Raw genomic sequence first — 24,835 nt, 5'->3', positions numbered from 1 at the left:
TGGGTCAGAATTAGGGATGCATGGGGTAGGGGCCTGGCATAGGCTGTGAGAGCCCCTTATCTCCAAAACGCCTCACTGGTCTCGCTGCAGTGTTGGAAAGGCCCATCATGCATGGTTCCTCTGAGGCCACTGTAAGAGTGCAGATGGGTTATTATATTTTGGAGAGAGAGTAAGTCATTGTGCTAGAGAGGGACTGGGCCACGAGGAGATGAGGACAGTCTCACCAGTCTCCCATCCAGACTCCCCTGCTTGGAGAAAAGAGGACCCCTGCCCATCTCCTCTGTCTGCCCCAGGGACCTGGAGACGCAGGGTAAGTACAGCTGCGGAGCTGGGGTGGGGGGTGGGGGGAGGCAGCGGCCACCACTGCTCCCGCATCTCTTCCATCCTTCCTGTGCTCAGCATCCCTTCCCAGAAGCCCAGGAGGAGGAAGAAGAAGAGGAGGATAAGTATGAGCTGCCCCCCTGTGAGGCTCTGCCCCGCCACCTAGCCCCCGCCCACCTTCCTGGCACTGAGGAGGACTCTTTGTACTTGGGTGAGGGCTGGGAAGTTGAGGCAGGGAGGTTGGGTGGTCAGGCAGGACGGGAGGGTCCCCACAAGGGAAGAGGGCCCAGGCCTTGCCTCGTCTCCCTCTGTGTGGCCTGGGGCAGCGAGGGGAGGCCTCAGCTGGCAGTCACTGAGGCCTTTTGGCTGGGCAGAGAGAGAGGGAGGGAGGGAGGGGAGAAGGGAAGGAGGGTGAGTGGGAGGGGAGAGGAGTCTGGAGGGGCAGTGTAACCAAGGCAACAGGGGGAAAGCAGGAGGCCCGACAGGGTCCCAGGGGCCTGGCGTTCCCCCTCTGAGATCCTAGCACATCTCGGAGCAAGGGTAGGGATGCCAGGAGAGCCCCGGCGGCTGCTGGCATCCCACCCCGACAGCTCCCAGGCTCGGCCAGGTGGGGGCAGGGAAGCTGGCTGCCTCCAGTTGCCATGGAGATGGGGCTGTCGGGAAGCCAGAGAGCACAGAGGGGAGTGAGGGAGGGAGGGAGGAGGCTGGGTGGGGGGCAGGAGGAAATCTGGAACCTGGGTGGGAGGAGCCCACCGCGTCACAATGCTCAGGGGTCTTTTCCAGATCACTCTGGCCCCCTGGGCCCTCCCACGTCACCACCACCACCGCCACCACCACCGCCGCCACCGCAGCCCCAGCCCAAGATGATGAACAGCCTCCCCACCTGCCCCACCCCAGGCTACCATTTCCCAGTGAGTAAATCTAAGAGGCATCTCATTTGCAAGATTCCCCCACGTCTGCAATTCAAGAGGCCCCTGAAAAATTAGCTGCGTCAGAAGCCAGAGCCCCGTTAGCAGTCGCCCCTCCCACCTGCCTGGCCTGGTCCTTGCACCCTCCCTATCAGCATCACCCAAGACTCACCCTTCTCGCCTGAGCCAGGAGAGGGGAGCCGGGGGTGGGGGTGAGTGGGGGTTGAAGCTCCGCTGCCCCTCCCGGACCCTAAAGCCCGTGGAGCCCTCCCTGCCTACAGAGGGAAGAAGTCCCTCACTCAGCTGCCAGACACAGCCAGCTCTCATCCCCGCCAGGATCCCGTCTGTGGGCTTTGAGAGCTACCACTTTCATCACATATTTTACTGGAATAAAAAGAAAAACTGGGAGAGATTCACAACAAAGAAAGAGCCACAGAACAGAGGCAAAGAGGGGAGTCGCCTCCTTTGCTCATTAACGCTCGTGTTGTCGTGTTTTCCAAGCTGCACAGATACACATAGTCCCTTTGCTTCCCACCCCGGCCAGCCTTGCCCTCCCGATGCCGCAGCTCCCCTCCATAGCCCCCCACCCGATTTTCCCTCACGCCACCACGTTGTGCCCACAGCCCAAGGCTGCGTGGAGCCCGCCGGAGGCCACAAAGCTGAGCTGGTCCTTTGGGAGGCGAGGTAATGGGGATGTCCTCTCTCCCTCCGAGGCCCACCTACTCCCCACCCTGAGAAGGGGAATCCTGACCTCTGCGAGGTCGGGGCCGGGGCGGGGGAAGTTGAGCTGGCCTTACATTGATCTCATGCTTTGCCGGGTCGCTGCATCCGCCACAGCTGTTCCTCATTTTTACCTGCCGGTCCCCCCTGAGGCAGGCAGTTCGGGAGGAGACTGAGGCCCCGAGACACGTAATGCTTTGCCTGAGGTCACAGAGTCCATGACTCCGGGGCCCCTTCTGCAACTGCTGAGGTCTCTGGGTCAGGCGGGGGGCACCCCGGGGGTGTGAAGTAAGGTGATGGGGGGTGAGGATGGCTTTCTCCTGGGACTTCAAAGCTGGCTCCGAGGATCCCCTCAGAGAAGTTCCAAGGATACACCACTCTTCCAGCCTAAGTTTCACTGAATTTCTTTCTCCCTGCTGCTGCTGGCTGGTGGGTCTCTCCCTTTTCCTCCCAGAGCTGGGTGCGCCAGACCGGGCGGTGAGTGGCCCCTCACTCGAGGATTCTGGCTAGGAAGTTGGTGGTGGTGGTGGTGATGGTGGTGATGGGTGAGCTGGGAGGGCCAGGAAATATCCCTAAATCCAGGGAAAAGGCCCGGAGCCGAGCCTCTCCCCTTCTGCCACAGGCCCTGGCGGGGCGCCAGCCAGTGTCCTTCTGGGGGGGGGCCTCGCCCAGAGCTCCTCTTGGGCGCTCACGCTGAGCACAGGACGGGGGAGGTGCTCATGGGCGCCCCCTTCCGGTCAAAGGAGCACTTTCAATCATTCCAAGTCCACCTTGTGGGCGGCGGGGTGGGGGCGGGGGTGAGGTGCCAGTAGCTCCCCCAAGTGATGGCTTCGTCCTCCCTCCCAATCACTCGTCAAACTCTGGGTCCCATACGCCCCTTCCTACCTTAGGTGCCGGGCCCAGCAAAGAAGCGCGAGGAGGACATATACCTAGATTGTGAGCCCAATCCATGTGAACCCCTCCCTCCATCCGCCCTGCCCCATCCTGCCCTGGGGCCCTCTGCTGCCCGCCGGCAGCACGATGCAGTCTCCTGGCTCCATCTCCTGCCCTTGTCCTCTCTCAGCACCCCTACCATCACACATCGGCCTTCAGACACGCACATGGACGCCTCTGGTCCCGGCTGCCCCACACGGTGCCTGCCAAGGAGGGGACCCCCTTAGAGCAAGGGCTGGCCGGGGGTGCTTCCCAGCTGTTGCAGCCAGGACATCGCTCTGCCTGGTTGGAAGGACTCCCCAGAAGTCAGGCTGCAGAGAAGCAGAGAGCCCGCAGCTGTCCCCTGCCCTGCCCCGGGCACCCGGGTTCCCCCACTTGGTGCTCAGCTCAGCCTGCCCTCTCTGTTTTAGTCCCCGCCTTGCCTCAGACTCTGAGCTCGCAAGTCCTGAGGCCCCCAGTCCCTCTACCAAGGACATCAGTGGGGCCCAGGTGAGTGCCGCAGGTGTGCTGGGGGCCTGAAGGGCCTACCCAGGCTTCCCAGCCCTGACCCTGGGATCTCCGGGATCGGGTCCCTGGACTTTTTCTTTTGAAGGAGGCAAAGCCCCTGAGCTCTGTTCCCCAATCCGCTCCCCACAGGCCCACCACAGCCCCCCAGGAAGCTCGGAATGTAAGAGGCTGGGGGTTCGGGGTGGCGGGGGGCTGAGCTGGGAGGGAGAGAGGGAGGCTCAGGGTAGGACTTCCGACCCAAAGGAGCAGGCCTGCAGGGCCAAGCTCTTCTGACCCAACATCCTGTGCACCAGGGAGCGTCAAATGCCACCTCTAAAGGTGAGTATTGTCAGCATGAACCCAAGCCCTCGGGCAGGGCCTCCCCTGCGGGCCTCAGACTGCCTCCCAGCCCCCCGCACCCCGCTTCGCTGAGGGGGTCCCTGCAGCTCTGACTCCAGTGGAGAGCAGGTCTCAGAGGACCCCCCTGGGCATTCTCCAGGGTCTGCACCAAATCAGGAAGCTCCCAACCTGTACCTTAAAATCACTCCTCACTTGGAGGTCACGCGTGGCCTAGCCGGTGGGTCCTACCAGAGCCCTGGGGTGGGGGAGTGAAGCACTGGGTGCCCCGCTTTGGGCTTCAGGCCTTAGCACACCCTCTGTGACCTCCCCAACCTTCGCAGCTGGGCCCCGAAGCCTCCTTGGCCTAATCCCCTCTCAGCCCCGGGGCTATAATCTGCTTCTTCCGGCAGGAAGGAGAGCCTCCCTTTGCTCTGTAGCTGCCACCCAGAACTCCTCAGCTGCCGAGGTGAGGAGGGGCTGGGAGAGGGCTGGTGGGGGAGGCCCGTGGGAGCAGAGCGCGAGTCCCCACCCAGGAGCCCTCTCAGGTGGGTGTCCACCACTGAACACGTGTGTGCAGCTCCAGGCACGGACACATCTGTTCTGCTTGCGTGGCCGTGAGCACGAGTAACTGCAACCCGGGGGGTTCTCTGCTTTCCACCCCCGATCTGGTGCCCTGGCACGTGGCTGAGCCGCTGTGTGTGTACGTACAGGAAGGAGATCTGCTGGGCCAGCCTTGGTACTCAGGGAACTGTGACCGCCATGCTGTTGAGAGTGCCCTGCTCCGATGCCAAAAGGTGGGGCACCTCGGGCCCCCTGCGCCTTCTCGGGAAACCGCTTCTGCCCAGGGGCTGAGGCTGGCCGAGCGGGCAGGAAGAGCCGGGCAGGGGTCGGAGTCAGGGCTGTAGCTGGAAGGTGAGGTTGACGGATGAGCTCTCCTCCCCAGGACGGGGCCTACACTGTGCGCCCCAGCTCAGACCCTCGTGGTTCTCAGCCCTTCACCCTGGCAGTACTTCTCCACGGCCGGGTCTTCAACATTCCCATCCGCCGGCTGGATGGCGGGCGCCACTACGCTTTGGGCCGGGAAGGCAGGAACCACGAGGAGGTGGGTACTGGAAGAGGTAGGGGGCTTAAAGGGCAAGGCACAGCAGAGCAGCCCCTGGGCCCAGCCGGGAACACTGGCCTGGGGAAGACCCCCCATTTTTGTCTTTTTCTGGAGTGGGGGGAAATCTCAGTGGCCAGCGCCCAGAACTCCTTCCCAGAAGCTGGCACTTTGAGAAGAGGCCCGCTCTGCTCTGGGGGAGACACCCCCTCGTGAAGGGCCCGGTCTGCATGGGGCCCAGGTCGGGGCATTTGTATGAATCCAGCTGGGAGGAGGCCAGGGCCCAGGTAGTCCAGATTCGTGTCTATACCAAGGACTCAACTTTGCACCCAGCACTTGCTAGGCTGCAAACGAGAGACAGTCACCACTCAGCTCCCCACCCTGAAGGACCCGGGCAGAGGCCTCAAAGTTATTTCATCCGGCCCGGGAAATAGGAGTCTGGCCAACAACACGCGCACGGGTGCCATCACAGGAAAGGCCTGGAACTGGGCAGCAAAATGCAGTGGGGCTTCATGGGGCAAACAGGAAGGAAAATATTTAGAAAAATGTCAACAAGCTCCCTCGCCAGAGCCCCCCAGCTCCCTCAGGAAGTTTCTCCCTGCGTGAGGCTCACTGATGCCCTGCTTCGCCGTCCAGCTCTTCTCCTCCGTGGCCGCCATGGTCCAGAACTACCTGCAGCAACCCCTACCGCTCGTAGACAGACACAGCGGCAGCCGGCAGCTCACCTGCCTGATCTTCCCCACCAAGCCCTGAAGCCACAGAGCACGTGCACCTTGGCCTCCGGTTCCATAGTTGGCTCCTCAGGCTGTCTCCCTCTCCTCTCCCAGGTCTTCACCCCGCCAGGCCCCGCTCCCCCATCCCGTGCCCCAGTCCCTCCCTGCAGGCCTCCCTGAGAGGCATTGAGAAGGGTCGCCCGGAGACAGAAAGGGTCCCTAAGATCCCACCCCATGCGAGAGCCTGGCACGGCCACTCCCTGCTGCACCTCCAAGACTGCGAAGCAGGGGACAGGCAGGGCCTCCTTTCCCGGCCCCCAGGCATGGCCTCCCAAGCTGCCCTGAATGAAGGCCTCCTCTGGGAAGCTGAGCCTCAGGGGGATAGTAAGGGCACTGCTTCTACACAAAGAGAATCCTCTCACATTTTGGAGGAGGCTTAACACGGGGCTGGCATCTGGAAGGAACTTGGTCGCCCTGAACATAGTTTGCTTTCAATAAATATTTGTTGAATGAATTCTTGAATTCTGTTGAGTGAAGCAGAGAGGGCCATGAGGCGCCAAGGTTCACAAGTGCCCCAGGGCACAGCCTGGGCTCGGGAGCGCCGGATCAGTGGTGGCCAGGCCAGGACAGAGGAGCCAGCCCCATTTCTGCCCCTGACTGGGGCCTTGGCCCTTAGATGGTCCGTGGCGGCCGCCCCGGGTGGCTCAGTTTTGTTTTCTTCTGTTTGTGGGAGTCGGGGTGGGGGAGGAGAGAGGCTTGGTGCTGCACGGCCACCCCATGAAACGACAAGAATGGAGTTTGGTACTTGACCACCACCCATTTACCGCACAGCGATCCATCGGGGAGAGAGGCGCCTGATTTTGCGCCCTTGGTGTTGTCTGGAGTAGGGGAGACGGGCGGACCCCCGTTAATATCTGGGTATTGAACGCGCCAGGCCGCTATGGAGGGCTTCACGCGGAGTTCAGAGAAGACGAGAGGCCATCGGCGCAGACGAGACCGGCGCGGCCGGGGAGGGAGGCTCCAGGGCTGGGGGCTCGGAGATAGGCCGCCGGCCCGCGGGCGGGCGGGGCAGGCGGGAGAGCGGAGGAGGGCGGTCCCGCGCGGGCTGGCCCGAGGGGCGGGGGCGTCCCCGGGCTCTGGCGCGGCGCCCGGAACACCCCGTGCCGGAAGCGCATGTGACCGTGACTCCGCAGAAGTCGCGAAACAAAGGGCGGCTCAGCGGCTGCCGGCGTTCGGGCTGGCACGGAGGGTTCGGGCTCCTACCCCTCCCGGCTCTGCCCCGACAGACGCTGCGCGCCCAGGCCGGGCGGGGAGGCTCCCGATCCTCCCGCGGCCCTGGGCGCCGGGGCGGGAGCAAGGGAGCCCCGGGGAGGTGGTGAGGGAGGGTGGCCCCGAGGGCAAGCGGTGAAATGCAAACACGAGGCTGGGTGGACGCTATGGGGTCCAGGCTGGGCTGAGAGCGTTGATGGTTGCCTTCACCACTGCCGGCTCTGGCAAATTACCCTCTCCCGACCTTAATTCCTGTAAACAGCGGTGAAGATGATCGTCCCTACCAGTTATCCTATGGTTGGGAAGCTGGAGTGAAGCGATCCATGTGGGAGGTGAGGACAGTGCAGGGCCTCTAATGGGCTGCACTCTGGCCCTTCTTTCCCAAATGAACATGTATGTGAATTACAGTCAACGAACTGCCACTTTCAGTGTTCACACGGCAGGGCACCAGGAGGAGGAACAGGTAGGGCAGCTGGCACAGGGTGGGGTGAGGGTGGGTACTGCTGTGCACCGTATGTGGGGAGGGGATTAGCAACAGGCGGCTCTACCAGAGCAGGGGGATAGGGCCCCAAGACAGCCTTCCTCTGCGCGGTTAGCCAGCCCTGGCTCCCTCTAGGCGGTGGATAGGAGTGGCCACTCTACACTTTCCCCAGGCTGACTCAGGTAGGAACTCAGGGCTGGAGAATGGGTGTGTGTGTGGGGGGCACCTTGGGGGGGCCTCAGGGTACACGTGGAATTGATTAGAACCCTGCAGTTTTCCCCGCAGCCCAGTACTAAACCAAGCAGTTAATGATTAGGACAATAGTGTCATAGACTCAGTGTTGGATGCACATTCCTGAGTTGTTTTACAGATACTGTAACTGCCACCAGAGGAAGAAGGCTAACTGTATGATGACCATATTGTAGCCCTGACATAAGCTGCTCCATCTTGAGCAGTACTGAATCTACGGCTAGTACAATTCCAAGAACTGGCCTGAAGAGAACAGGATTAACATTATGGCTCATAATAATCTATAGCTTTGTGGGTGGTCAAAATGATTGTAGCTTGCTCTGCCCGTATATGTAAGCAGGCACGTAAAATTGTCAGCAAAGAGATGCTACAGACCCAGGCTGACATCTTCCATTTTAAGAATACTGTGCCCTCTGTCAGCATGAAGAAGTTACAGAAGATAGACCATCGCCCATCGTCCCATAGAAACGGAATGATATTTGACAGTGGGGAATTGAAAGTAGCTCTTTTGTCCCTTTCCTGTTTGCCCATTTCTGTTCCCCTCTAACCTTAAAAGAACCTAATTATAGGCATGAGATCACTAAGCAATTGAAACGAACTTCTGATCTCTCCTGAATGCACACCATGCCTTGTCTAACTTGTTGATTCTTTTTCTAAATTAAAAGCAGTAAGAATAAAGAATTAAGCAGTTAAAAAATGACTGTCTATCCGCAATTGCCCCCTTAGCAATCCTGCAGGCAGATCGTGCAGGCAAGATTACACCTGAAGAGTCAGCCAGGCTGCACTCAATGGAGAATGATGCAGAACCCAACCTCCTGCCTTGATGATTCACTGACATTCTTCCCCCTCATTTTTCCTGTTAAAAACTGTCATGGCTGAGCAGAATCTTTGGAGTTGATCTCTGGACATGAATCCACCTTCTCCCCAGATTGCTGGCTTTTCTGATTAAAGTACCTTTCGTTTCTACTGACGCTTGCCTCTCAAATTATCGGTCTTTGAGCAGCGAGCCACAGAACCTGAGTTTGGTAATACATACAGTCAGACGCCTGCATGCCCCACCAGATGTGCAGATTTGACTTCTCTGGAGGAGACCTCCACCCTAGAGCCTGTTTTTTACCGAGTCCTGAAGTTACCTAGCCCTGAAGCCACATGGCCTGTGGGAGTTGAAGTAGAGGCCACAGGACAGAGCTCGGGAGTTAGTGGCCAAACGGGGACTCTGCTTAGTCCCAGCTTGGGGACTGACTTTAAGGGGACTAGTCTGATTCTTTCCCTCCCTGGGGAAAAAAGAGAGGAGTAGTCCAGGCAGTGGGGACAGTCTGTGATAAGGGACCCAGAGGGCCAAAAAGAACATGGTCTGGAGAGCAACTCAGCCTCACTAGTGCCTCCTCAGACATCAGGTCTGTGCTTACGTGTCCCCTTCTCCAGGAAGCCTTCCCGGCTGCCCCAGCCTGGGCTCAGGCACTTAACACATCTGAGAGCAATTGCTTTTTCACTCCAAAGGACCAACAGCTACAGCTGCCCACTATTGTGTATCCAGGGCCTGGAAGACAGTAGGTGCCAAATATTTCTTGAAAGAGTCACTGAATAGGTCAAGTCTACCCTGGATCCCTCTAAAACTCATAGTGTTCCTTGATCAGGGCTTCCTGTGTAAGAAAAATCTAAGCCAGTGCTTTCCAATAGAATGTTCTGTGATGATAGGAACATTCTATATCTGCATTGTTCAGTACAGTAGCCATTAGCCACGAGAGCACTTGAAATGTGACTTGTGTGACCAAGGAACTGAATTTTTAACCATAATGTCATTAATTTTCAATTAATTTAAATTCAAATAGCCACATATAGTCACGGCTATACTGTTGTTGTCTCTTGCCTTCCTGCGTGTTAGGGACAGTGGTAAGAGAGAAAGCTGGAGAAGTTGGTGGAGGGGGGCTGGGTCCAGAGGACACCAGGAGGCCTCCGTTATGAGGGTGAGCACAGGGGATCCACTGAGGCTCTGAGCCGGAGTGGGTGCAAGAGGGATGGCATTTGGGGAGGCTTGCTCTAGGTGTGAAGTGCTGAGTGGGTGAGAGGGCAACACAGAGGCAGGGAGAAGAGTTAGGAGCTGCAGATATTTCTGTGACCCAGAGAGAGATGATACCCCTTGTTTGTCACCATGCCAGTCACCCTCCAAACACCCCCTTTTCCATTTCCCCTCACCCAGCAGGCTAGACTCTAGACAATTCTAAGCAGGGTCACTGACTGGGGGACCAAGCCTTGGAGAAATGCCATTTGGTGAAGAAACTCATGGATTACCCAGAGTGCTTTGCTGTCCTCAATGGCCTGGAAGGGCCTATAGGGCAGGTGGGAGCCAAGAAGGTGTACAGCTGGGAAGGGCCTGAAAATGTGGCCACCCCCAGACAAGACCACACCTGTGGGGCTCCGAATGTGCTCTATGCAACCGGCCAGCAATCTTTTCACTTTCGTTTCTAAAGAGGCCGTCTGGGAATTCCCTGGGTGGTCCAGTGGTTAGGACTTGGTGCTTTCACTGCCGGGGCCCAGGTTCGAACCCTGGTTGGGGAATTAAGGTCCCACAAGCTGCGTGGTACTGCCAAAAATAAATGAATAAATAAATAATTAATTAAATAAAAACAAATAAGAGGTAGTCTGATCCCTGGGCAAAAACACGGGATCTGGGGGCCAAAGTCCCAACTTTGAATCCGGCTCAGTCACTCACTGCCCACGTGACCTTAACCTTGGCCTCCTCACTTTTAAAACGGGGCTAATCATACCTACTTCTTAGGGTTGTTGTGAGAATAAGAAATGCTATGCATATATATATGACATATACTTAGCCTAACACAGAGCCTAAAGTGTAGTAGAGCTGAGTGACTGGTACCTAATAACAGTCTTGACTGTAAATAGGCCAAAGCCTGATTGTGGTCCTGCCTGCATGCTCCATCTTCAGGGGCTCCCCTAACTCTAGTTTCCCCAACACACACACATATATACACGTGACCTTTAGGCATTGTTGGTACTATAATTATTGTTCTCTCTGCCCAACCAGCTTTCCTATGGCTTTAGTGACCATCTATGGGGATACTGAGGTCATTTTTAAAAAAACAAAACTCCTTATTTATTTATTTGTTTGTTTATTTTTGCTACACTGTGCTACTGGCGGGGTCTTAGTTCCCCAACTAGGGATCAAAACCGGGCCCCCTGCAGTGGAAGTGAGTCTTAACCACTGGACCACCAGGGAAGTCCCACTGAGGTCATTTTTGAAGTTGTTGGTTTTTCTTTTCTTTTTTTTTTTTTTTTTTTTTTTTGCGGTACGTGGGCCTCTCACTGTTGTGGCCTCTCCCGTTGCGGAGCACAGGCTCCGGACGCGCAGGCTCAGCGGCCACGGCTCACGGGCCCAGCTGCTCCGCGGCACGTGGGATCCTCCCGGACCAGGGCACGAACCCGTGTCCCCTGCATCGGCAGGCGGACTCTCAACCACTGTGCCACCAGGGAAGCCCTGAAGTGTTTTTAATCTCAGTTGCCCCAGATGTTTCTTTACTGTGCAAATCTAGTTAAGGGGAGAGAGTGGCGTTAGGAAGCAGGAGGATTTCAGGAACATCATGTCCAAGTCTGGTCTTCAGACAGCCATGGACCACGATGCAGATGTCACCAGTCGGTGACACAAAAGGAGAAAAACACCACCTGAGAAGTGAGCTCTTCCTGAAGCAAAATGATTCCATTTATAATGGACCATCCTTTAAAGAGAAACCAAGTTCCTCCTTCTTTGGGGGATTAAATTATATTTTCTTTCAGTTCACTAGATTTTGCTGGGCCTCATCTTTAAAATGGGGTGGGAGAAACAGGGTGGTTGGCCTAGGTAACCTCCAAGGGCTTGTCCAGCTTCGATCATCCGAGCTCTCTAGGGCCCTGGGCCGTGTACATGCTGCCTGGGATCGTGTCTCTGTCACCGCTGGCCTGCCCCCCCACTCCTCTCTATCTGCCCCCACGCAGCTCCCTTCCAGCCCCTCCCTGCTCAGCTCTACAAGGTTCGCTGAGTCCCGCTGAGCTCTCCTTGGGGAGAAGTGCCCAGGCTGCAGTGCACTCGATTAAATGATAACCCAGGAGATACAGTTTGTAAAAGGCAAACGTGGGGCTCGAAGAGCTGAACTTTTGTCCCTAGATAATGAGGGGATCAAGCCCAGCCTCCAAGCAGACCTGGAAGTTAGAAGGACAGAAGGTCATTGCTGAGGAGCAAAAAATCAAGAACAAGCACCGATGCAGGGGCTGAGTAGGGGGAAAACACGAAAGCAGACCAAGTTCTGACTGAAGGCTGATGTCATAGACTCCTACGACACCTGAGCTGGGGAGCCGTCTTGTCTTGTGTCCTCGTGCTGAAGATGAGGAGGTTAAGGCCCAGGGAGGGGAGAGGGGTCTGTGACTGGGGGGATGGAGGGTGGCAGGGGCAGACACGTACATTTTTTTTCTCTAGCGCCACCTCAGCTGGGAATAAGGCCTGGAGATGGAAAGGAACTGAGGCAGAGAAACTTAGAAACCAAGTCCACAGGAGGCCAGAAGCGCTAAGTTAGGGCTGATCCAGGTCCCCCACAAGCCCTAGGTGGTTCCTGCTCTGGCCCCTTCACAAGTCACCTTTCCTTTGCCCACAGCCCTCAGCTCAGCTCTCTGGACACCCCAGACCTCAGCCCCAGATGGGCTTGGAGCAGGAGGCTGGTAAGAGAGTTGGAGAGTAAGGAGGGCTGATGGGGATCGTCCAGAGAACCCCTAAACTCCACAGGCCCTTATTGAGCAGCTCTGGGAATCGGGGAGATGAAGGGGAGCTGTCATTGCACTTACATTTAGAACAGACTTCTGGGACTTCCCTGGCGGTCCAGTGGGTAGATCTCTGTGCTTTCACTGCAGGGAGTACAGGTTCAATCCCTGGTCGGGGGAATTAAGATCCCACAAGCCAGGTGGTGTGGCCAAAAAACAAAACAAAAAACCAGACTCCTCTCCCCCGCCCCCCAGTACACTTTTGTACCCCAAGAGAATCCAGGGACAGAAGAGGTGCCAGCAGCTGTCACAGATGCTTTAAATCTCAAACACTGGGGCTGGGCCTGGGGAGAACAACAGAACCAGGAGTCGCTCTGTGAAAATTCCTGTCTCATTCAACCTGAGATGAATCATTAATAACAAGTGCGAGGTGGAAGGCCACATTGAAATATATATATCCTGCCCTTGTCTGTAGCACCTGCTGCTGTTGGTAGAGGGTCATTTTTAACGTGATGATTTCAGAGGCCAGAGAGGAACCAGCCCCAAAGTCCCCAAATCTACTTGGGAGATGCCACCAGCTCTAGGACGTCTTCCAGCAAGGAGAACTTGGGCAGGCAGGGTGAGCCCCTAGGGCCCTGAGCTGTGCCCGCCCTTGGTCACATGGGCCGTCCTTGGCCCGGGAAGCTGGGAGCTGGGACAGCTGGGTGACCTGAAAGTGGAGGACCTGGGGAGACCCAGGCTGCCTGTTCCTCCTTATCACCCTCCCCCTGAGAGCAAAAGGCAAAGCCAGGAGGCTCCTGGGAGCCTCCTGCCTAATTCCCAGGGCCTGGCTGCCAGCTCTGCAGCTGATGCAAGGCCAGGGGTGAGTGAGCTCAGCCTGTTCCTGGCACGTGGAGCTTCCTGTGCCCCACCCCTCCCTAGAAAACACACCCGTTCGTCTCCCTCTGCTCTAGCCCTCCTAGGTCTCCAGTTCCCTTCTTCTGCAAGCAGAGCAGGGCCACCTAAGGATCTGGGAGCAGGTCCTGCCTGGGGCTAGGGTAGCGCTAAGCATTTCTGAGTCAGCCCTGCTCCCCTGCACGGGCGACCTGTGAACAGCGCTGGGACCCGGAGCCCTGCCTCCCATGGGCCTGCCCAGTGGGAAGAGAGGGCCTGGGCACCCCTTGGTCCTCAGGTTCTATCCATGCCAGCCCACTTTGTCTCCAGAGCTTCTGATCCCTTTATGGGTTTGGGGGGGGGGGTTTGGTGTCCTTTTTGGCCGCACCACGTGGCATGTGGAACTTCCCCGACCAGGGATCGAACCCCTGTCGCCTGTAATGGAAGCGCGGAGTCTTAACCGCTGGACCGCCAGCGAAGTCCCTTATCCCTTTAGAAGGGTGGACTTTCCTCTTCGTGCTCTCACCTCTCACTTTCAGTGCCCAGGCCCACGGGAAGAAAGCCGCCGGGGCCCTGCCACCCTCTCAGGGACTCTCGAGGCATCATCAGCTCAGGATGAGGATTCATTCAGCATCCATTTAGGATGAGCGCCCATTTGCTACGAGCGTGGTGACAATAAGCCGATGTGTAATGACCTAGCGTGTAATAATGGATGACACGTATGCCTCATTTTACAAAGTGCTTTCAGGATGAATTAGTGCCTCAAGGGATCCTTGAGGTATGAAGCTGTCCTCATCATCTGCCCCATCCTACCTTGGCCTGCCCCCTCCCCCCAGCCATGCCTGACCTCCCTGGGTGGCCACAAACACACACACACATCTTCATGACCCCCTCCCCACCCTCCCGGTAGCTCTTGTTGCTGACACAACTTCTGAGGCCGGTGCGCTCAGGCTGCCCGGTTGGCGGGCGGTGAGCACACGGTGTCCTGTGCTGGAGGACACAGCCTGTGCCAACCGCCCCTGTCTCTCCCGGACTCAGATCTGTGATGGAGCAGGAGGGGGAAGAGGAGGAGGTGTGCCCTTCTCAGTGGAAGGCTTCAGCGATGAGACAGCCGGCTCCAGGGGCCACCTGAGACCTGGCCTGCAGGCCTCTCCATCTGTCTGCTCTCCCATCCCTTCATCCACCCTTCGTGGGCAGAGAAGGGGGAGCCAGAGGAGAAAAGCACACGCAAAGTCAGCTCCTGTTCTGCCCCGACCTTGGACCAATTCCTGGAACCGCGACAATCACTTTCAGGTCTGAAGTATAGTTATCTTTTATTAGGTATTACAATCACTTGGTATTACATTAAAACGGCATAGAGGGGTAGAAGCCGGAGAAAAACAAGTGTCCCTCCCACCCCTTTTACTGAGCTGCCTTGTTCTCCCCAGAAAAAAAAAAAAGCAGTGTTACCAGTTCCTTATGTATCTTTCTGGAGATAGGCTAGATTACCCATTGGATATTTGATGATCAGAGCTCACCCCGGAAGGTCACATCTTGCTGAACTTTTCTGCTTGGGATGAGGAAGGATCAATTCCCCTGCTTTTTTTTTTTTTTTTTTTTTTTAATTCATTTTTATTGGAGTATAGCTGTTGTATACAATGTTGTGTTTGTTTCTGCTCTACGGCAAAGTGAATCAGTTATACATATACAAATATCTACTCTTTTTCGTTTTTTATTTTAGTTATTTATTTATTTTTGGCTTGTGGGATCTTAGTTCCCTGACCAGGGATTGAACCTGGGCCATGGCAGCGAAAGCATAGAGTCCTCACCACTGGACCGCCAGGGAATTCCCCTCCACTGTGTTTTAGATTCTGTTCCCAGATAGGTCATTACAAAGTACGTCAGCTCCTCTGCTTTGAACAGTCCTTGAGAGCAAGACAGCAGGTGACCAGAGAGAGACTTCCACAGGGACTCACGTTTCAGCTCTGTCTCCCCTCCCCCACCCTCCACCCGTACCTCGTGGATGCCCAAGGCAGAGGTGAAGACGGGCAGACGGCCTTGGCCTTGTTTCTTAGAGAGGGAAGCTGAAGAGCCCGGATGCTCAGGAGACTCAAGGTCCTGCAGCAAATCCGGGGCACCCCAGTTTTCCTCTACCAGCACCCCACCTCCCTAACATCTTTCCTTTGTCTTGCAAGCAACCTTGAGTGCCTGGATATCTCATTGTCACAACTAGACCATGGACGTCCCAAGGGCAGGGGCGAAGATTCTTCTTCTTCTGCCCCTCCAAGCTGGAGTCCGGGCTGGGCCCTGCGTGCTCTCAGCAGCAGCCAACAACGTCACCTGAATCAAGTGAGAGAGGCAGAGGGTGTGCTGTCCCTGCAGGGGCACCCCAAGGCCATGAAGTCTGCACCTGCACACACGCACAACCCTGCCCGCCACACAGGCCCCGGGCCTCATGACCCTCATTTCTCTTACACAGTTGGCTCAGTTAATGCCCCTGCGCACAAGGCCAAGGCCGTGGGCTGCCTCCCCAAGGGTGGAATCATCCTGAGACAAAATGTTCTGGTCCTTGCCCATGAACTGTACAGAGTGTTACAGATTACAGCTGGAGGACAAAAAGAGACTGTCCCTCCGTGAAATGCAGTGCACATTTCTCCTGCCGGAGACAGGTGACTTCCTTTGCGATCATGTCTCCCAATTCCGCCTCACCCCACCCCTGTGATCCTTGGGCTTTCTCTGGGAGGAGCCCTGGTCCATCCTCCCATCTGTCTTTCATGTAAAGGCTCACTTTGGTAAAGCAGGTGTCTCTCTAAAGGTCACAGAGTGCCCAGAGGGATTCAGTGCTCAGAAAGCAGGGTAAAAGAAGGGACAGTGGCTTCAGAAGGTATGAGCCGTGCCTGTTTAGTGATGCAGCAGGAACAAGGGGAGACTCTATTTATTTCAGAGAACAGACAGTATCTGCCATGGCTGTTCTGTGAACTCAGGCTCAGCTCTAGGGTGGATGTGAGGACGCCCGCAGAGTGAGGGACTCCTGGGAAGGGGGGTGGGTGGCAGAGAGGCCCGTGGACCAGAGGGGCTGCTGACTTAAAAGGATTGGAAGGCCGTGCTGCTGAAGGGAGATAGACAGGTGGAGGTAAGGGGGCCGGAATCAGAGAGGGGATTCCTAATCATGGGCGAGGAAATGGTGAATCCAAGGTATGGCAGGTCAGGGGTCCCAGAGAAGGAATCTGGAGGCTCTACCTAAAAATCAGTGTACTCACGAAAGGTCTCATCTGCTCCGAGAACTGGCTCCCCTTCTTGCTTCGTCATCCTAGCTTAAGGCCTCACCAACGTGATGGGCCAGGGTACTTGGTCTGGGCCAAGATCTCACCTGATTCTCACCAGGCTCCCCAGGGACCACAGCTCTATCCTGGGATCTCAGGTAGCAGCTACCTTCCTGGAATTCCAAGCGCGGCCTCCAGTGCCTCCCTCTCTCTGGATTTCCATCACAGTGTCTGTGGGAGGTCTGGGGGAACCTGGCTGGGAGTAAGGGATGACTGCTGAACTCAATGGAATGGAATTGGTGTGTTCAACCACTGACCATTAAAAATGGTGGCCTTGGGCTTCCCTGGTGGCGCAGTGGTTGAGAATCCGCCTGCCGATGCAGGGGACACGGGTTCGTGACCCGGTCCGGGAAGATCCCACATGCCGCGGAGCGGCTGGGCCTGTGAGCCATGGCCGCTGAGCCTGCGCGTCCGCAGCCTGTGCTCCGCAATGGGAGAGGCCACAGCAGTGAGAGGCCCGCATACCGCAAAAAAAAAAAAAAAAAAAATGGTGGCCTTTCTTTCATCTAGCCATAATGACACCACTCCTCCGAGAAACTGTTCACAAGGTGCTAGTAGAATCACCCACGTATACAGTAGGCCTTTGTCAATAATATAAGCAACAGCAGGAGTTCCCTGGTGGCCTAGTGGTTAGGATTCCGGGCTTTCACTGCCGTGATCCGCGTTCAATCCCTGGTTGGGGAACTGAGATCCCCGCAAGCCGTGCAGTGTGGCCAAAACCAAAACAAAACAAAAAATATGAGCAAAACAGCATCACAAGGGTTCACGGCCAATGAACACGCTCTCACTTGGCCTCTGGGTCTTCACTCTTTCATGGTTTCTCATCTGTATCACTGGCCCCTCCTTCTCTGTATATTTTTCTGGTTCCTGTTCACCTTCCTGACATCTAAACATCGGAGGGTCCAGTACTCAGTTCTTCTACCCATCTCTGTCCTTATTCACACCCAGATGACCTCATCCAGAGATTTAAGGTTCATCTCTCTATGCTGACAGCTCCTAAATTTATATCTTTAGCTCTGGCCTGTCCCTTGAACTCTAGGCTTGCACACCCAACTGTCTACTCAAGACCTTGACCTGGACGTCATAGACATGACCATGACAGACGTGGCCAACATTATCTCCAAAACCAAACCTTTCTTCCGGGCTTCCCTGGTGGCGCAGTGGTTGAGAGTCCGCCTGCCGATGCAGGGGACACGGGTTCGTGCCCCGGTCCGGGAGGATCCCACATGCCGCGGAGCGGCTGGGCCCGTGAGCCATGGCCGCTGAGCCTGCGCGTCCGGAGCCTGTGCTCCGCAACAGGAGAGACCACAGCGGTGAGAGGCCCGCGTACCGCCAAAACAACAAAAAACCACCTTTCTTCCCCACCGAACCTGCTCCTGCCACAGCCTTCTCCAGCTCAGAAAATGGCTACACGGCGCCTTCATTCTTCTTGTGCTCAGACCAAAACCAGTTTAAAACTTGATGTGTTTCTTTTACTCACACTCCACAGTCAATATATCTGTAAATCCCCCTGGCTGTACCTCCAGAATACATCCACTTGCCCCTGCTGCCATATTCCTTCCCACGGATGTCTTGACCACGGCCTACCAGGCTCAACGTCATCCTCCCCGGTTTCCCCTCCTGCCCCTCCCCCTCTCTGCTCGGCCACGCTGGCCTTCTTGCTTCTCCTCAGACACCCCAGCCTGCTCCTGCGCTGAGGCCTTTGCACTGCTGTCCTTTTGGCCTGGAATTCTCTCGCCGCAGCACTCACAGAGCTGGCTCTCTCATTTCCTTCTGGTCTCTGCTCAGATGTCACCTCCTCAGTGAGCCCTCCCGGACCACCTGAATTAAGATGGCCGACTCTCCCACAGTCCACACTTTAGATCCCTCCTTTTTTTAATTTTTATTTTTATTTTTTGCGGTACTCGGGCCTCTCACTGCTGTGGCCTCTCCCGTTGCGGAGCACAGGCTCCGGACGCGCAGGCTCAGCGGCCATGGCTCACGGGCCCAGCCGCTCCACGGCATGTGGGATCTTCCCAGACCGGGGCACGAACCCGCGTCCCCTGCATCGGCAGGCGGACTCTCAACCACTGCGCCACCAGGGAAACCCAGATCCCTCCTTTTTGTATATATTTTTTTATAGCACTTATCACCACCTGGCATATCGTGTGTGTGTGTGTGTGTACACATATAAAAATAAAATATTACGTATTTCTTGATTGTTTATTACCCACCTCTCTCCTCTAGAATATAAAACTCCATGAAGGAGGAGAATTTGAACTATGTACTGCCAGACTCCAGCATCTAGAACAGTGCCTGGCACAAGAGTTCCACAGTTATTAAAGTTGTCGAAAGAATCAGGCTTAGAGAGGGTAAATTAGTTGCCCAAGGTCAACTAGCAAATGTAGAGACTCAGAGGGTTAAATAATTTGCCCAGCGTCACAGAGTAGGGGGTGAGGCAAGGCTGGGTCTCAAGTCCAAGTCTGAATTAACCACAACATGTAACTACTGAACTTTCTACCAAGGCCAACCACCCGGATTCATCCAACCACCGCCTTCCTGAACAGTATCCTGTCCTTCAGCCTTTCCCTAGTTTCAATCTGTTCTTTTGAAAATGTAATAAAGTTTATATTCTTTGTATAATTATAGCATAATACATGCCCAGCTTAGAAAATAGGAAAATATTTTTTTTAAGTAGAAAAAAAAAAAGGTACCAATTGTCCAGAATCCAGAGACCACGTGGTTGCCATGTTGCTACTTTTTTCCAGTCTTTTCTAGGACATTTATGCATAACAGAAATCATCGTTAACATTGCAGCCACTCATCACAAATCCCTGGTTCTAAGCCCAACATAAAAGAAGTGAAGGCACGTAATAGGTATAGAAAGAGAGGCAGGCTTTGCACAGAAGACACAAAGACAGGAGGTCTCCCCAGGCCAGTGGCGGTCTCAACAGGAACCCTGGGGAAAGTGAGAGGTAGTCAGGTGGGAGGAAAGTGTGGAGAGCTGAGGTTGCAGAATTTGGGCTCATCAAAGGAAACCTCCAAGACTCCTGTGTGTGGAGTGGGGATACTGGAGGTAAGGAAACCCTTTACGGATAAAGGGTTCTTTCTTTTTTTTTTTTTAAACATCTTTATTGGAGTATAATTGCTTTACAATGGTGTGTTAGTTGCTGCTATATAACAAAGTGAATCAGCTATACGTATACATATATCCCTATATCCCCTCCCTCTTGCGTCTCACTCCCACCCTCCTTATCCCACCCCTCTAGGTGGTCACAAAACACCGAGCTGATCTCCCTGTGCTATGTGGCTGCTTCCCACTAGCTATCTATTTTACATTTGGTAGTGTATATAGGTCCATGCCACTCTTTCACTTATCCCATCTTACCCTTTCCCATCCCCATGTCCTCAAGTCCATTCTCTACATCTGCATCTTTATTCCTGTCCTGCCCCTAGGTTCATCAGAACCTTTTTTTTTTTTTTTTTAGATTCCACATATACGTGTCAGCATACGGTATTTATCTTTCTCTTTCTGACTTACTTCACTCTGTATGACAGACTCTAGGTCCACCCACCTCACTACAAATAACTCAATTTCGTTTCTTTCTATGGCTGAGTAATATTCCATTGTATATATGTGCCGCATCTTCTTGGATAAAGGGTTCTTATCAGAGATAATTCAAAGCAGAGGCAATCGAGCTGAATGTGGACGTCATAAGAAAGGGGGAAGTCAGGGATCCCTCCCGAGGTGAGTGGCTGAGTGACTGGGTAAAAAGTGGTGGTTTTCTCGAGACTCAGAAAGAGGGAAGGGGACCTTGTGGATGTAAATTTGGATGCTGAGAATTGGCAGGGAGCAGTTCTACCAGCTGCAAGGTCCTAAGAGGGATGGTAAACACAGAAGTTTCCCCGAGAAGGGGAGACCGGCTAGGGTAACAAAAGGTGCAGAAGCGAGCAAGACACTCTCAGGCCAAGACCCTCCAAAGACACTGCCCACAAGACCGAACTTGCACTGCCTCACCTGGTCTGAAGGGCCCACCGCACTCCAGGCCTACTTGCCTCCCCCTGCCTTCCTTCTACCTCTGGTCAGGAAGACCCTCCACTCCCGATGGACCAGCACTTTCGTCAGCACTAACTGTCCGGCCACACCACTTAGCTCACCCCTGTGTGCTGGGTTGCAGTCTTCTCTGATGGGCTCCTGTGTCTCGCTCCCCAGCTGCACTCAGCTCCGGGGCCTCCTCGCCACGTGTGCCTGGGACCATAGCCAAGGGCACCCAGCAGAGCCTCCACCAACGCGCCTCAGCTTGACTTCCCTCTTCACCTCTTCTGCCACCATCCGATCCCCTACTTGGTCAATTTCACTCCCAGCCGGTGGCCAAGCTTGACCCAGAGAGTTGCGTGTAACCTTCGGGTATTTGTGTCCAACATTGTTGATTGGAGTTGACCTAGCCACGTGAGGCTGGTTTCTCCTCCAACAACCGCTCAGGTCAGCCAATCCCTGGCGGGTCGGGCGGGGTGTGGTTCCTGTTAAAATGCTGATTCTGCTTTGGCGGCTTGGGTGGGCCCAAGATCCTGTGTTGCTAACAAGCACCCAGGTGATACTGATGGACTGTACTTTGAGTAACAAGGACCTGGGTGCCTTTGGGTCGTCAGTTGAATCCCTTTGGCTCCAGTTTTCTCATCCACCAAAGAGGGCTCTGACCACTTCACTGGGTTACCACAGGGTCAAATGAGTTAGTGTTTGTGAAAATAAAACACAAACCAGAGGTGCGGAACAAATGTCAGATGTCACCATCATGTCTTGCTGGCACCACACACCACTTTTGATGTTTGTAACGGACTTCTGTACCGACACCAGCCTATTCCAGGTGGGGACCCGTTCTGCCTGGTCAGTGTGACAGGTCACATACCCACTGCATCTCACAGCCATTTATAACGTGATTAGTGTGAAAGCCATTAGCAGCAGCGGGTGACTCCGCTGTAGGGACTAACTGTGGCAAGGGAGAGGCAGGAGTGGAAAATAGATCCTAGGTTTCAAGTCTGGGAGAACGATGAGGTCAGTTTGGGGCATTGAACTTGGGGGCCGGCATTGGTCTGACAGCAACGTGGAACTTTCCCTCAGGCAGGTGGATGTGTGGGTCTAGAGTCACCAGAAAGGTCAGGCAGGGCTGGGGGCTTTGGAGGCAACCACATAGATGTACTGGCTGAACCTGTGTAGAGAGAAAATATCAGAAGACTGAGGATTAGACATCTGGAAACATCTCTGTCCACCCATGAAGCAAAAATCATGCTCAGGAGGGAATTCCCGGGCGGTCCAGTGGTCAGGATTCCATGCTCCCAGTGTAGGGGGCACGGGTTCGCTCCCTGGTCAGGGAACTAAGATCCCACAAGCCTCATGGTGTGGCCAAATAATAATAATATAATAATTCTCAGGAGAAGGAATCACTCGAGCCAGATCCTCAGATCCCCAGTGGTTTCCTTGCTGGCCTATGATGGGGTGGGGCGTAGGGCACCTGGCCAGGAGGGCAGCTAGGCTGGGCCTCACTTTCATAATGGGTCTCAAATTTAGACTCTTGATGTTATTTCTAAATAGGATTATATATACAGTCACAGAGAGGCCCTGAGCGAAATGAAAAAAAAGACATTTATCAGATTTAAATGTGTGGCTTACTGACTGGCCTTGCAGCACAATGGATTCATATTTCATTAAAATTCTGTGAATCATATTATATATATAATATATATATATATATATATATAATATATATATATATATACTTTTTTTTTTTTTCAGTACGCGGGCCTCTCACTGTTGTGGCCTCTTCCGTTGCGGAGCACAGGGTCCGGACGCGCAGGCCCAGCGGCCACGGGTCACAGGCCCAGCCGCTCCGCATCATGTGGGATTCTCCCGGACCGGGTCACGAACCCGCGTCCCCTGCATCGGCAGGTGGACTCTCAACCACTGTGCCACCAGGGAAGCCCCCATACAATTATTATTTACTGTACCTTTTATGTTAAACTATTAGTTACAGGTGAACATTTAAAATATACCATAATTTGGTAATTCTAACCTGGCATTCTTTATTGTGTGATAAAGGATCTCCCTAATTCCAAGTGGGCAGGACTGTCTTTGCTGCTGTTTCTAACCCGAATAGCCAGAAGTCCAGCTCCCGGCCTTCAAGGCTTTACCGTCCAGCCTGAGTTACCAGCTGATGTCTTCAGCTGCTTCTCAAGTCAATCTGTCTTAGAGTCTGGATTCACCTGGACTCAGACTATTTTTCCTTTAACTCCACCTCCCACCCCAACCTTAAAGTACCCTTAAATTAAAAAAAATTATTTGAAAGAGCTTTACTTTTTAAAATTTAGCTTACTAACTGTGCTTGGGCTCTGTCCTTCAACACTCCCCCAATTTTCTGCTCCTCAGTAAGGAAAGCACGCTTGATCCTGTCAGACTTGAAACCACTGTAAGCCCTCCTGACATACTTTTTCATTTTAGGCAACCTCCTAAGAAGTTTAGGTCTCACAGCACGAACTTCTCGAAGTCAGCCTGGGCACATGCCACTTGCAAATTTGGTGTTTTCCTAACCTTCTCGGTATAAAGGTAAACAATTCTATTACCAGGAGTAACAGTTTTGTAGGATAGCCCATGATGATGTCAAATGCCAGACCCTTCTAAATGCCTCTAGACACCGTCTTCAGAAAAAAAAAATTTTTAATTGTGGTAAAATACATGTAACATAAAATTTACCATCTTAGCCATTTTTCAAGTAGTGTTAAGTGCATTCACATTGTTATGCAACTAATTTCCAGAACTCTTTTCATCTTGCAAAACTGAAATTCAGTACCCATTGAACAAGGGCTCCCCTTTCTCCCCTCCCCCCCGTCCCTGGCAACCACCATTCTTCTCTGTCTCTATGAATTTGACTACTCCAGGAACCTTATATAAATGGAATCATATATTTGTGTGACTGGCTTATGTCACTTAGCATAATGTCTTCAGGATTCATCTATGTTGTAGCATATGTCAGAATTTCCTTCCATTGTAAGGCTGAGTAATATTCCATTGCATGCATGTACACATCATATTTTGTTTATCCATTCATCCATCAGCGGACACTTGGGTTGCTTCCACCTTTTGACTATTGCGAACAATGCTGCTATGAACATGGATGCACAGATATCTCTTCAAGACTCTGCTTTCAATTCTTTTGGATATATACCCCGAAGTGGAATTGCTGTATCATATGCTAATTCTATTTTAAATAATTTGAGGAACCACATACTGCTTTTTAGAGTGGATGCACTATTTTATATTCCCATCAACAGTGTACAGGGATTTCAATTTCTCCACACCCTCAACGACACTTACTTTGTTTTGTTTTATTTAATTTTAATATTTATTTATTTATTTATTTTTGGCCCTACTGCGAGGCATGTGGGATCTTAGTTCCCTGACGAGGGATCAAACATGGGATCTCGGCAGTGAAAGTGAGGAGCCCTAACCACTGGACCACCAGGGAATTCCTGTTTTGTTTTGTTTTAATAGTAGCCATCCTAATGGCTATGAAGTGGTATCTCACTATGGTTTTGGTCTGCATTTCCCTAGTCACATCCCCAGTGATATTGAGCATCTTTTCAAGTGTTTATTGGCCATTTGTATATCGCCTCTGAAGAAATGGTTTATTCAAGTCCCAGGTCCATTTTTTAATGGAGTTGTTTGTTCTATTTTTTTGTTGTCAAATTGTAGTTTTTTGGGTTTTTTTTAATTTTTGAATTTAATTTTTTTTTTTTATACAGCAGGTTCTTATTAGTCATCAATTTTATACACATCAGTGTATACATGTCAATCCCAATCTCCCAGTTCATCACACCACCACCCCACCCGCCGCCGCTTTCCCCGCTTGGTGTCCATATGTTTGTTCTTTACATCTGTGTCTCATTTTCTGCCCTGCAAACTGGTTCACCGTACCATTTTTCTAGGTTCCACATATACGCTTTAATATACGACATTTGTTTTTTGCTTTCTGACTTACTTCACTTTGTATGACAGTCTCCATATCCATCCACATCTCTACAAATGACCCAATTTCGTTCCTTTTTATGGCTGAGTAATATTCCATTGTATATATGTACCACAACTTCTTTATCCATTCATCTGTTGATGGGCATTTAGGTTGCTTCCATGACCTGGCTATTGTAAATAGTGCTGCAATGAACATTGGGGTGCATGTGTCTTTATGAATTGTGGTTTTCTCTGGGTATATGCCCAGTAGTGGGATTGCTGGGTCATATGGTAGTTCTATTTTTAGTTTTTTAAGGAACCTCCATACTGTTCTCCATAGTGGCTGTATCAATTTACATTCCCACCAGCAGTGCAAGAGGGTTCCCTTTTCTCCACACCCTCTCCAGCATTTACTGTTTCG

At 53.4% G+C, this 24,835-nt stretch overlaps 2 protein-coding genes across 11 annotated transcripts in view; one reads left to right on the top strand and one right to left on the bottom strand.

Moving 5' to 3' along the window:
• Positions 1–24,835, bottom strand: part of CAPG (capping actin protein, gelsolin like) — a 116,523-nt gene that overhangs the window by 29,652 nt on the left and 62,036 nt on the right. The window contains exon 2 of one of the 5 annotated variants that reach the window (XM_067007301.1): positions 20,574–21,622. The exons of 3 other annotated variants lie outside the window; for them this stretch is intronic. The gene's annotated coding sequence lies outside the window, so the exon portion shown is untranslated. Of the gene's footprint in view, positions 1–2,026; positions 2,122–20,573; positions 21,623–24,835 lie in introns of those variants that run through there. One more of the 5 variants, XM_067007302.1, reaches the window with a different exon arrangement.
• On the top strand, positions 123–6,033 carry SH2D6 (SH2 domain containing 6). Of its 6 annotated transcripts, none has more exons than XM_067007289.1 (14): positions 123–310; positions 400–532; positions 1,105–1,232; positions 1,853–1,913; positions 2,404–2,426; positions 2,840–2,885; positions 3,293–3,371; positions 3,519–3,549; positions 3,683–3,707; positions 3,868–3,945; positions 4,118–4,173; positions 4,418–4,501; positions 4,651–4,809; positions 5,443–6,033. In XM_067007289.1, exons 1-14 carry the CDS (start codon positions 209–211, stop codon positions 5,557–5,559), a joined length of 1,122 nt encoding a protein of 373 aa, XP_066863390.1. In that variant the 5' UTR covers positions 123–208; the 3' UTR covers positions 5,560–6,033. The 6 variants fall into 6 exon arrangements, with proteins under 6 accessions (XP_066863390.1, XP_066863389.1, XP_066863386.1 ...); XM_067007288.1 differs by having other exon boundaries at positions 5,394–5,793; XM_067007285.1 differs by having other exon boundaries at positions 5,241–5,793.

This window comes from Kogia breviceps, chromosome 11, assembly GCF_026419965.1.
Source record: "Kogia breviceps isolate mKogBre1 chromosome 11, mKogBre1 haplotype 1, whole genome shotgun sequence".
In the NCBI taxonomy this organism is placed as follows: domain Eukaryota; kingdom Metazoa; phylum Chordata; class Mammalia; order Artiodactyla; family Physeteridae; genus Kogia; species Kogia breviceps.
The sequence above is the reverse complement of the archived record's forward strand: the minus strand, read 5'-3'. Positions and strand labels throughout refer to the sequence as shown.

Coding starts and splice junctions, on each gene's coding strand:
- SH2D6 (XM_067007285.1), top strand. CDS start 209: ATGAGGACAGTCTCACCAGTCTCCCATCCAGACTCCCCTGCTTGGAGA. Junction 1,233..1,852: donor CCCCAGGCTACCATTTCCCA/GTGAGTAAATCT, acceptor TTGTGCCCACAG/CCCAAGGCTGCGTGGAGCCC. Junction 3,708..3,867: donor GTCAAATGCCACCTCTAAAG/GTGAGTATTGTC, acceptor GGCATTCTCCAG/GGTCTGCACCAAATCAGGAA.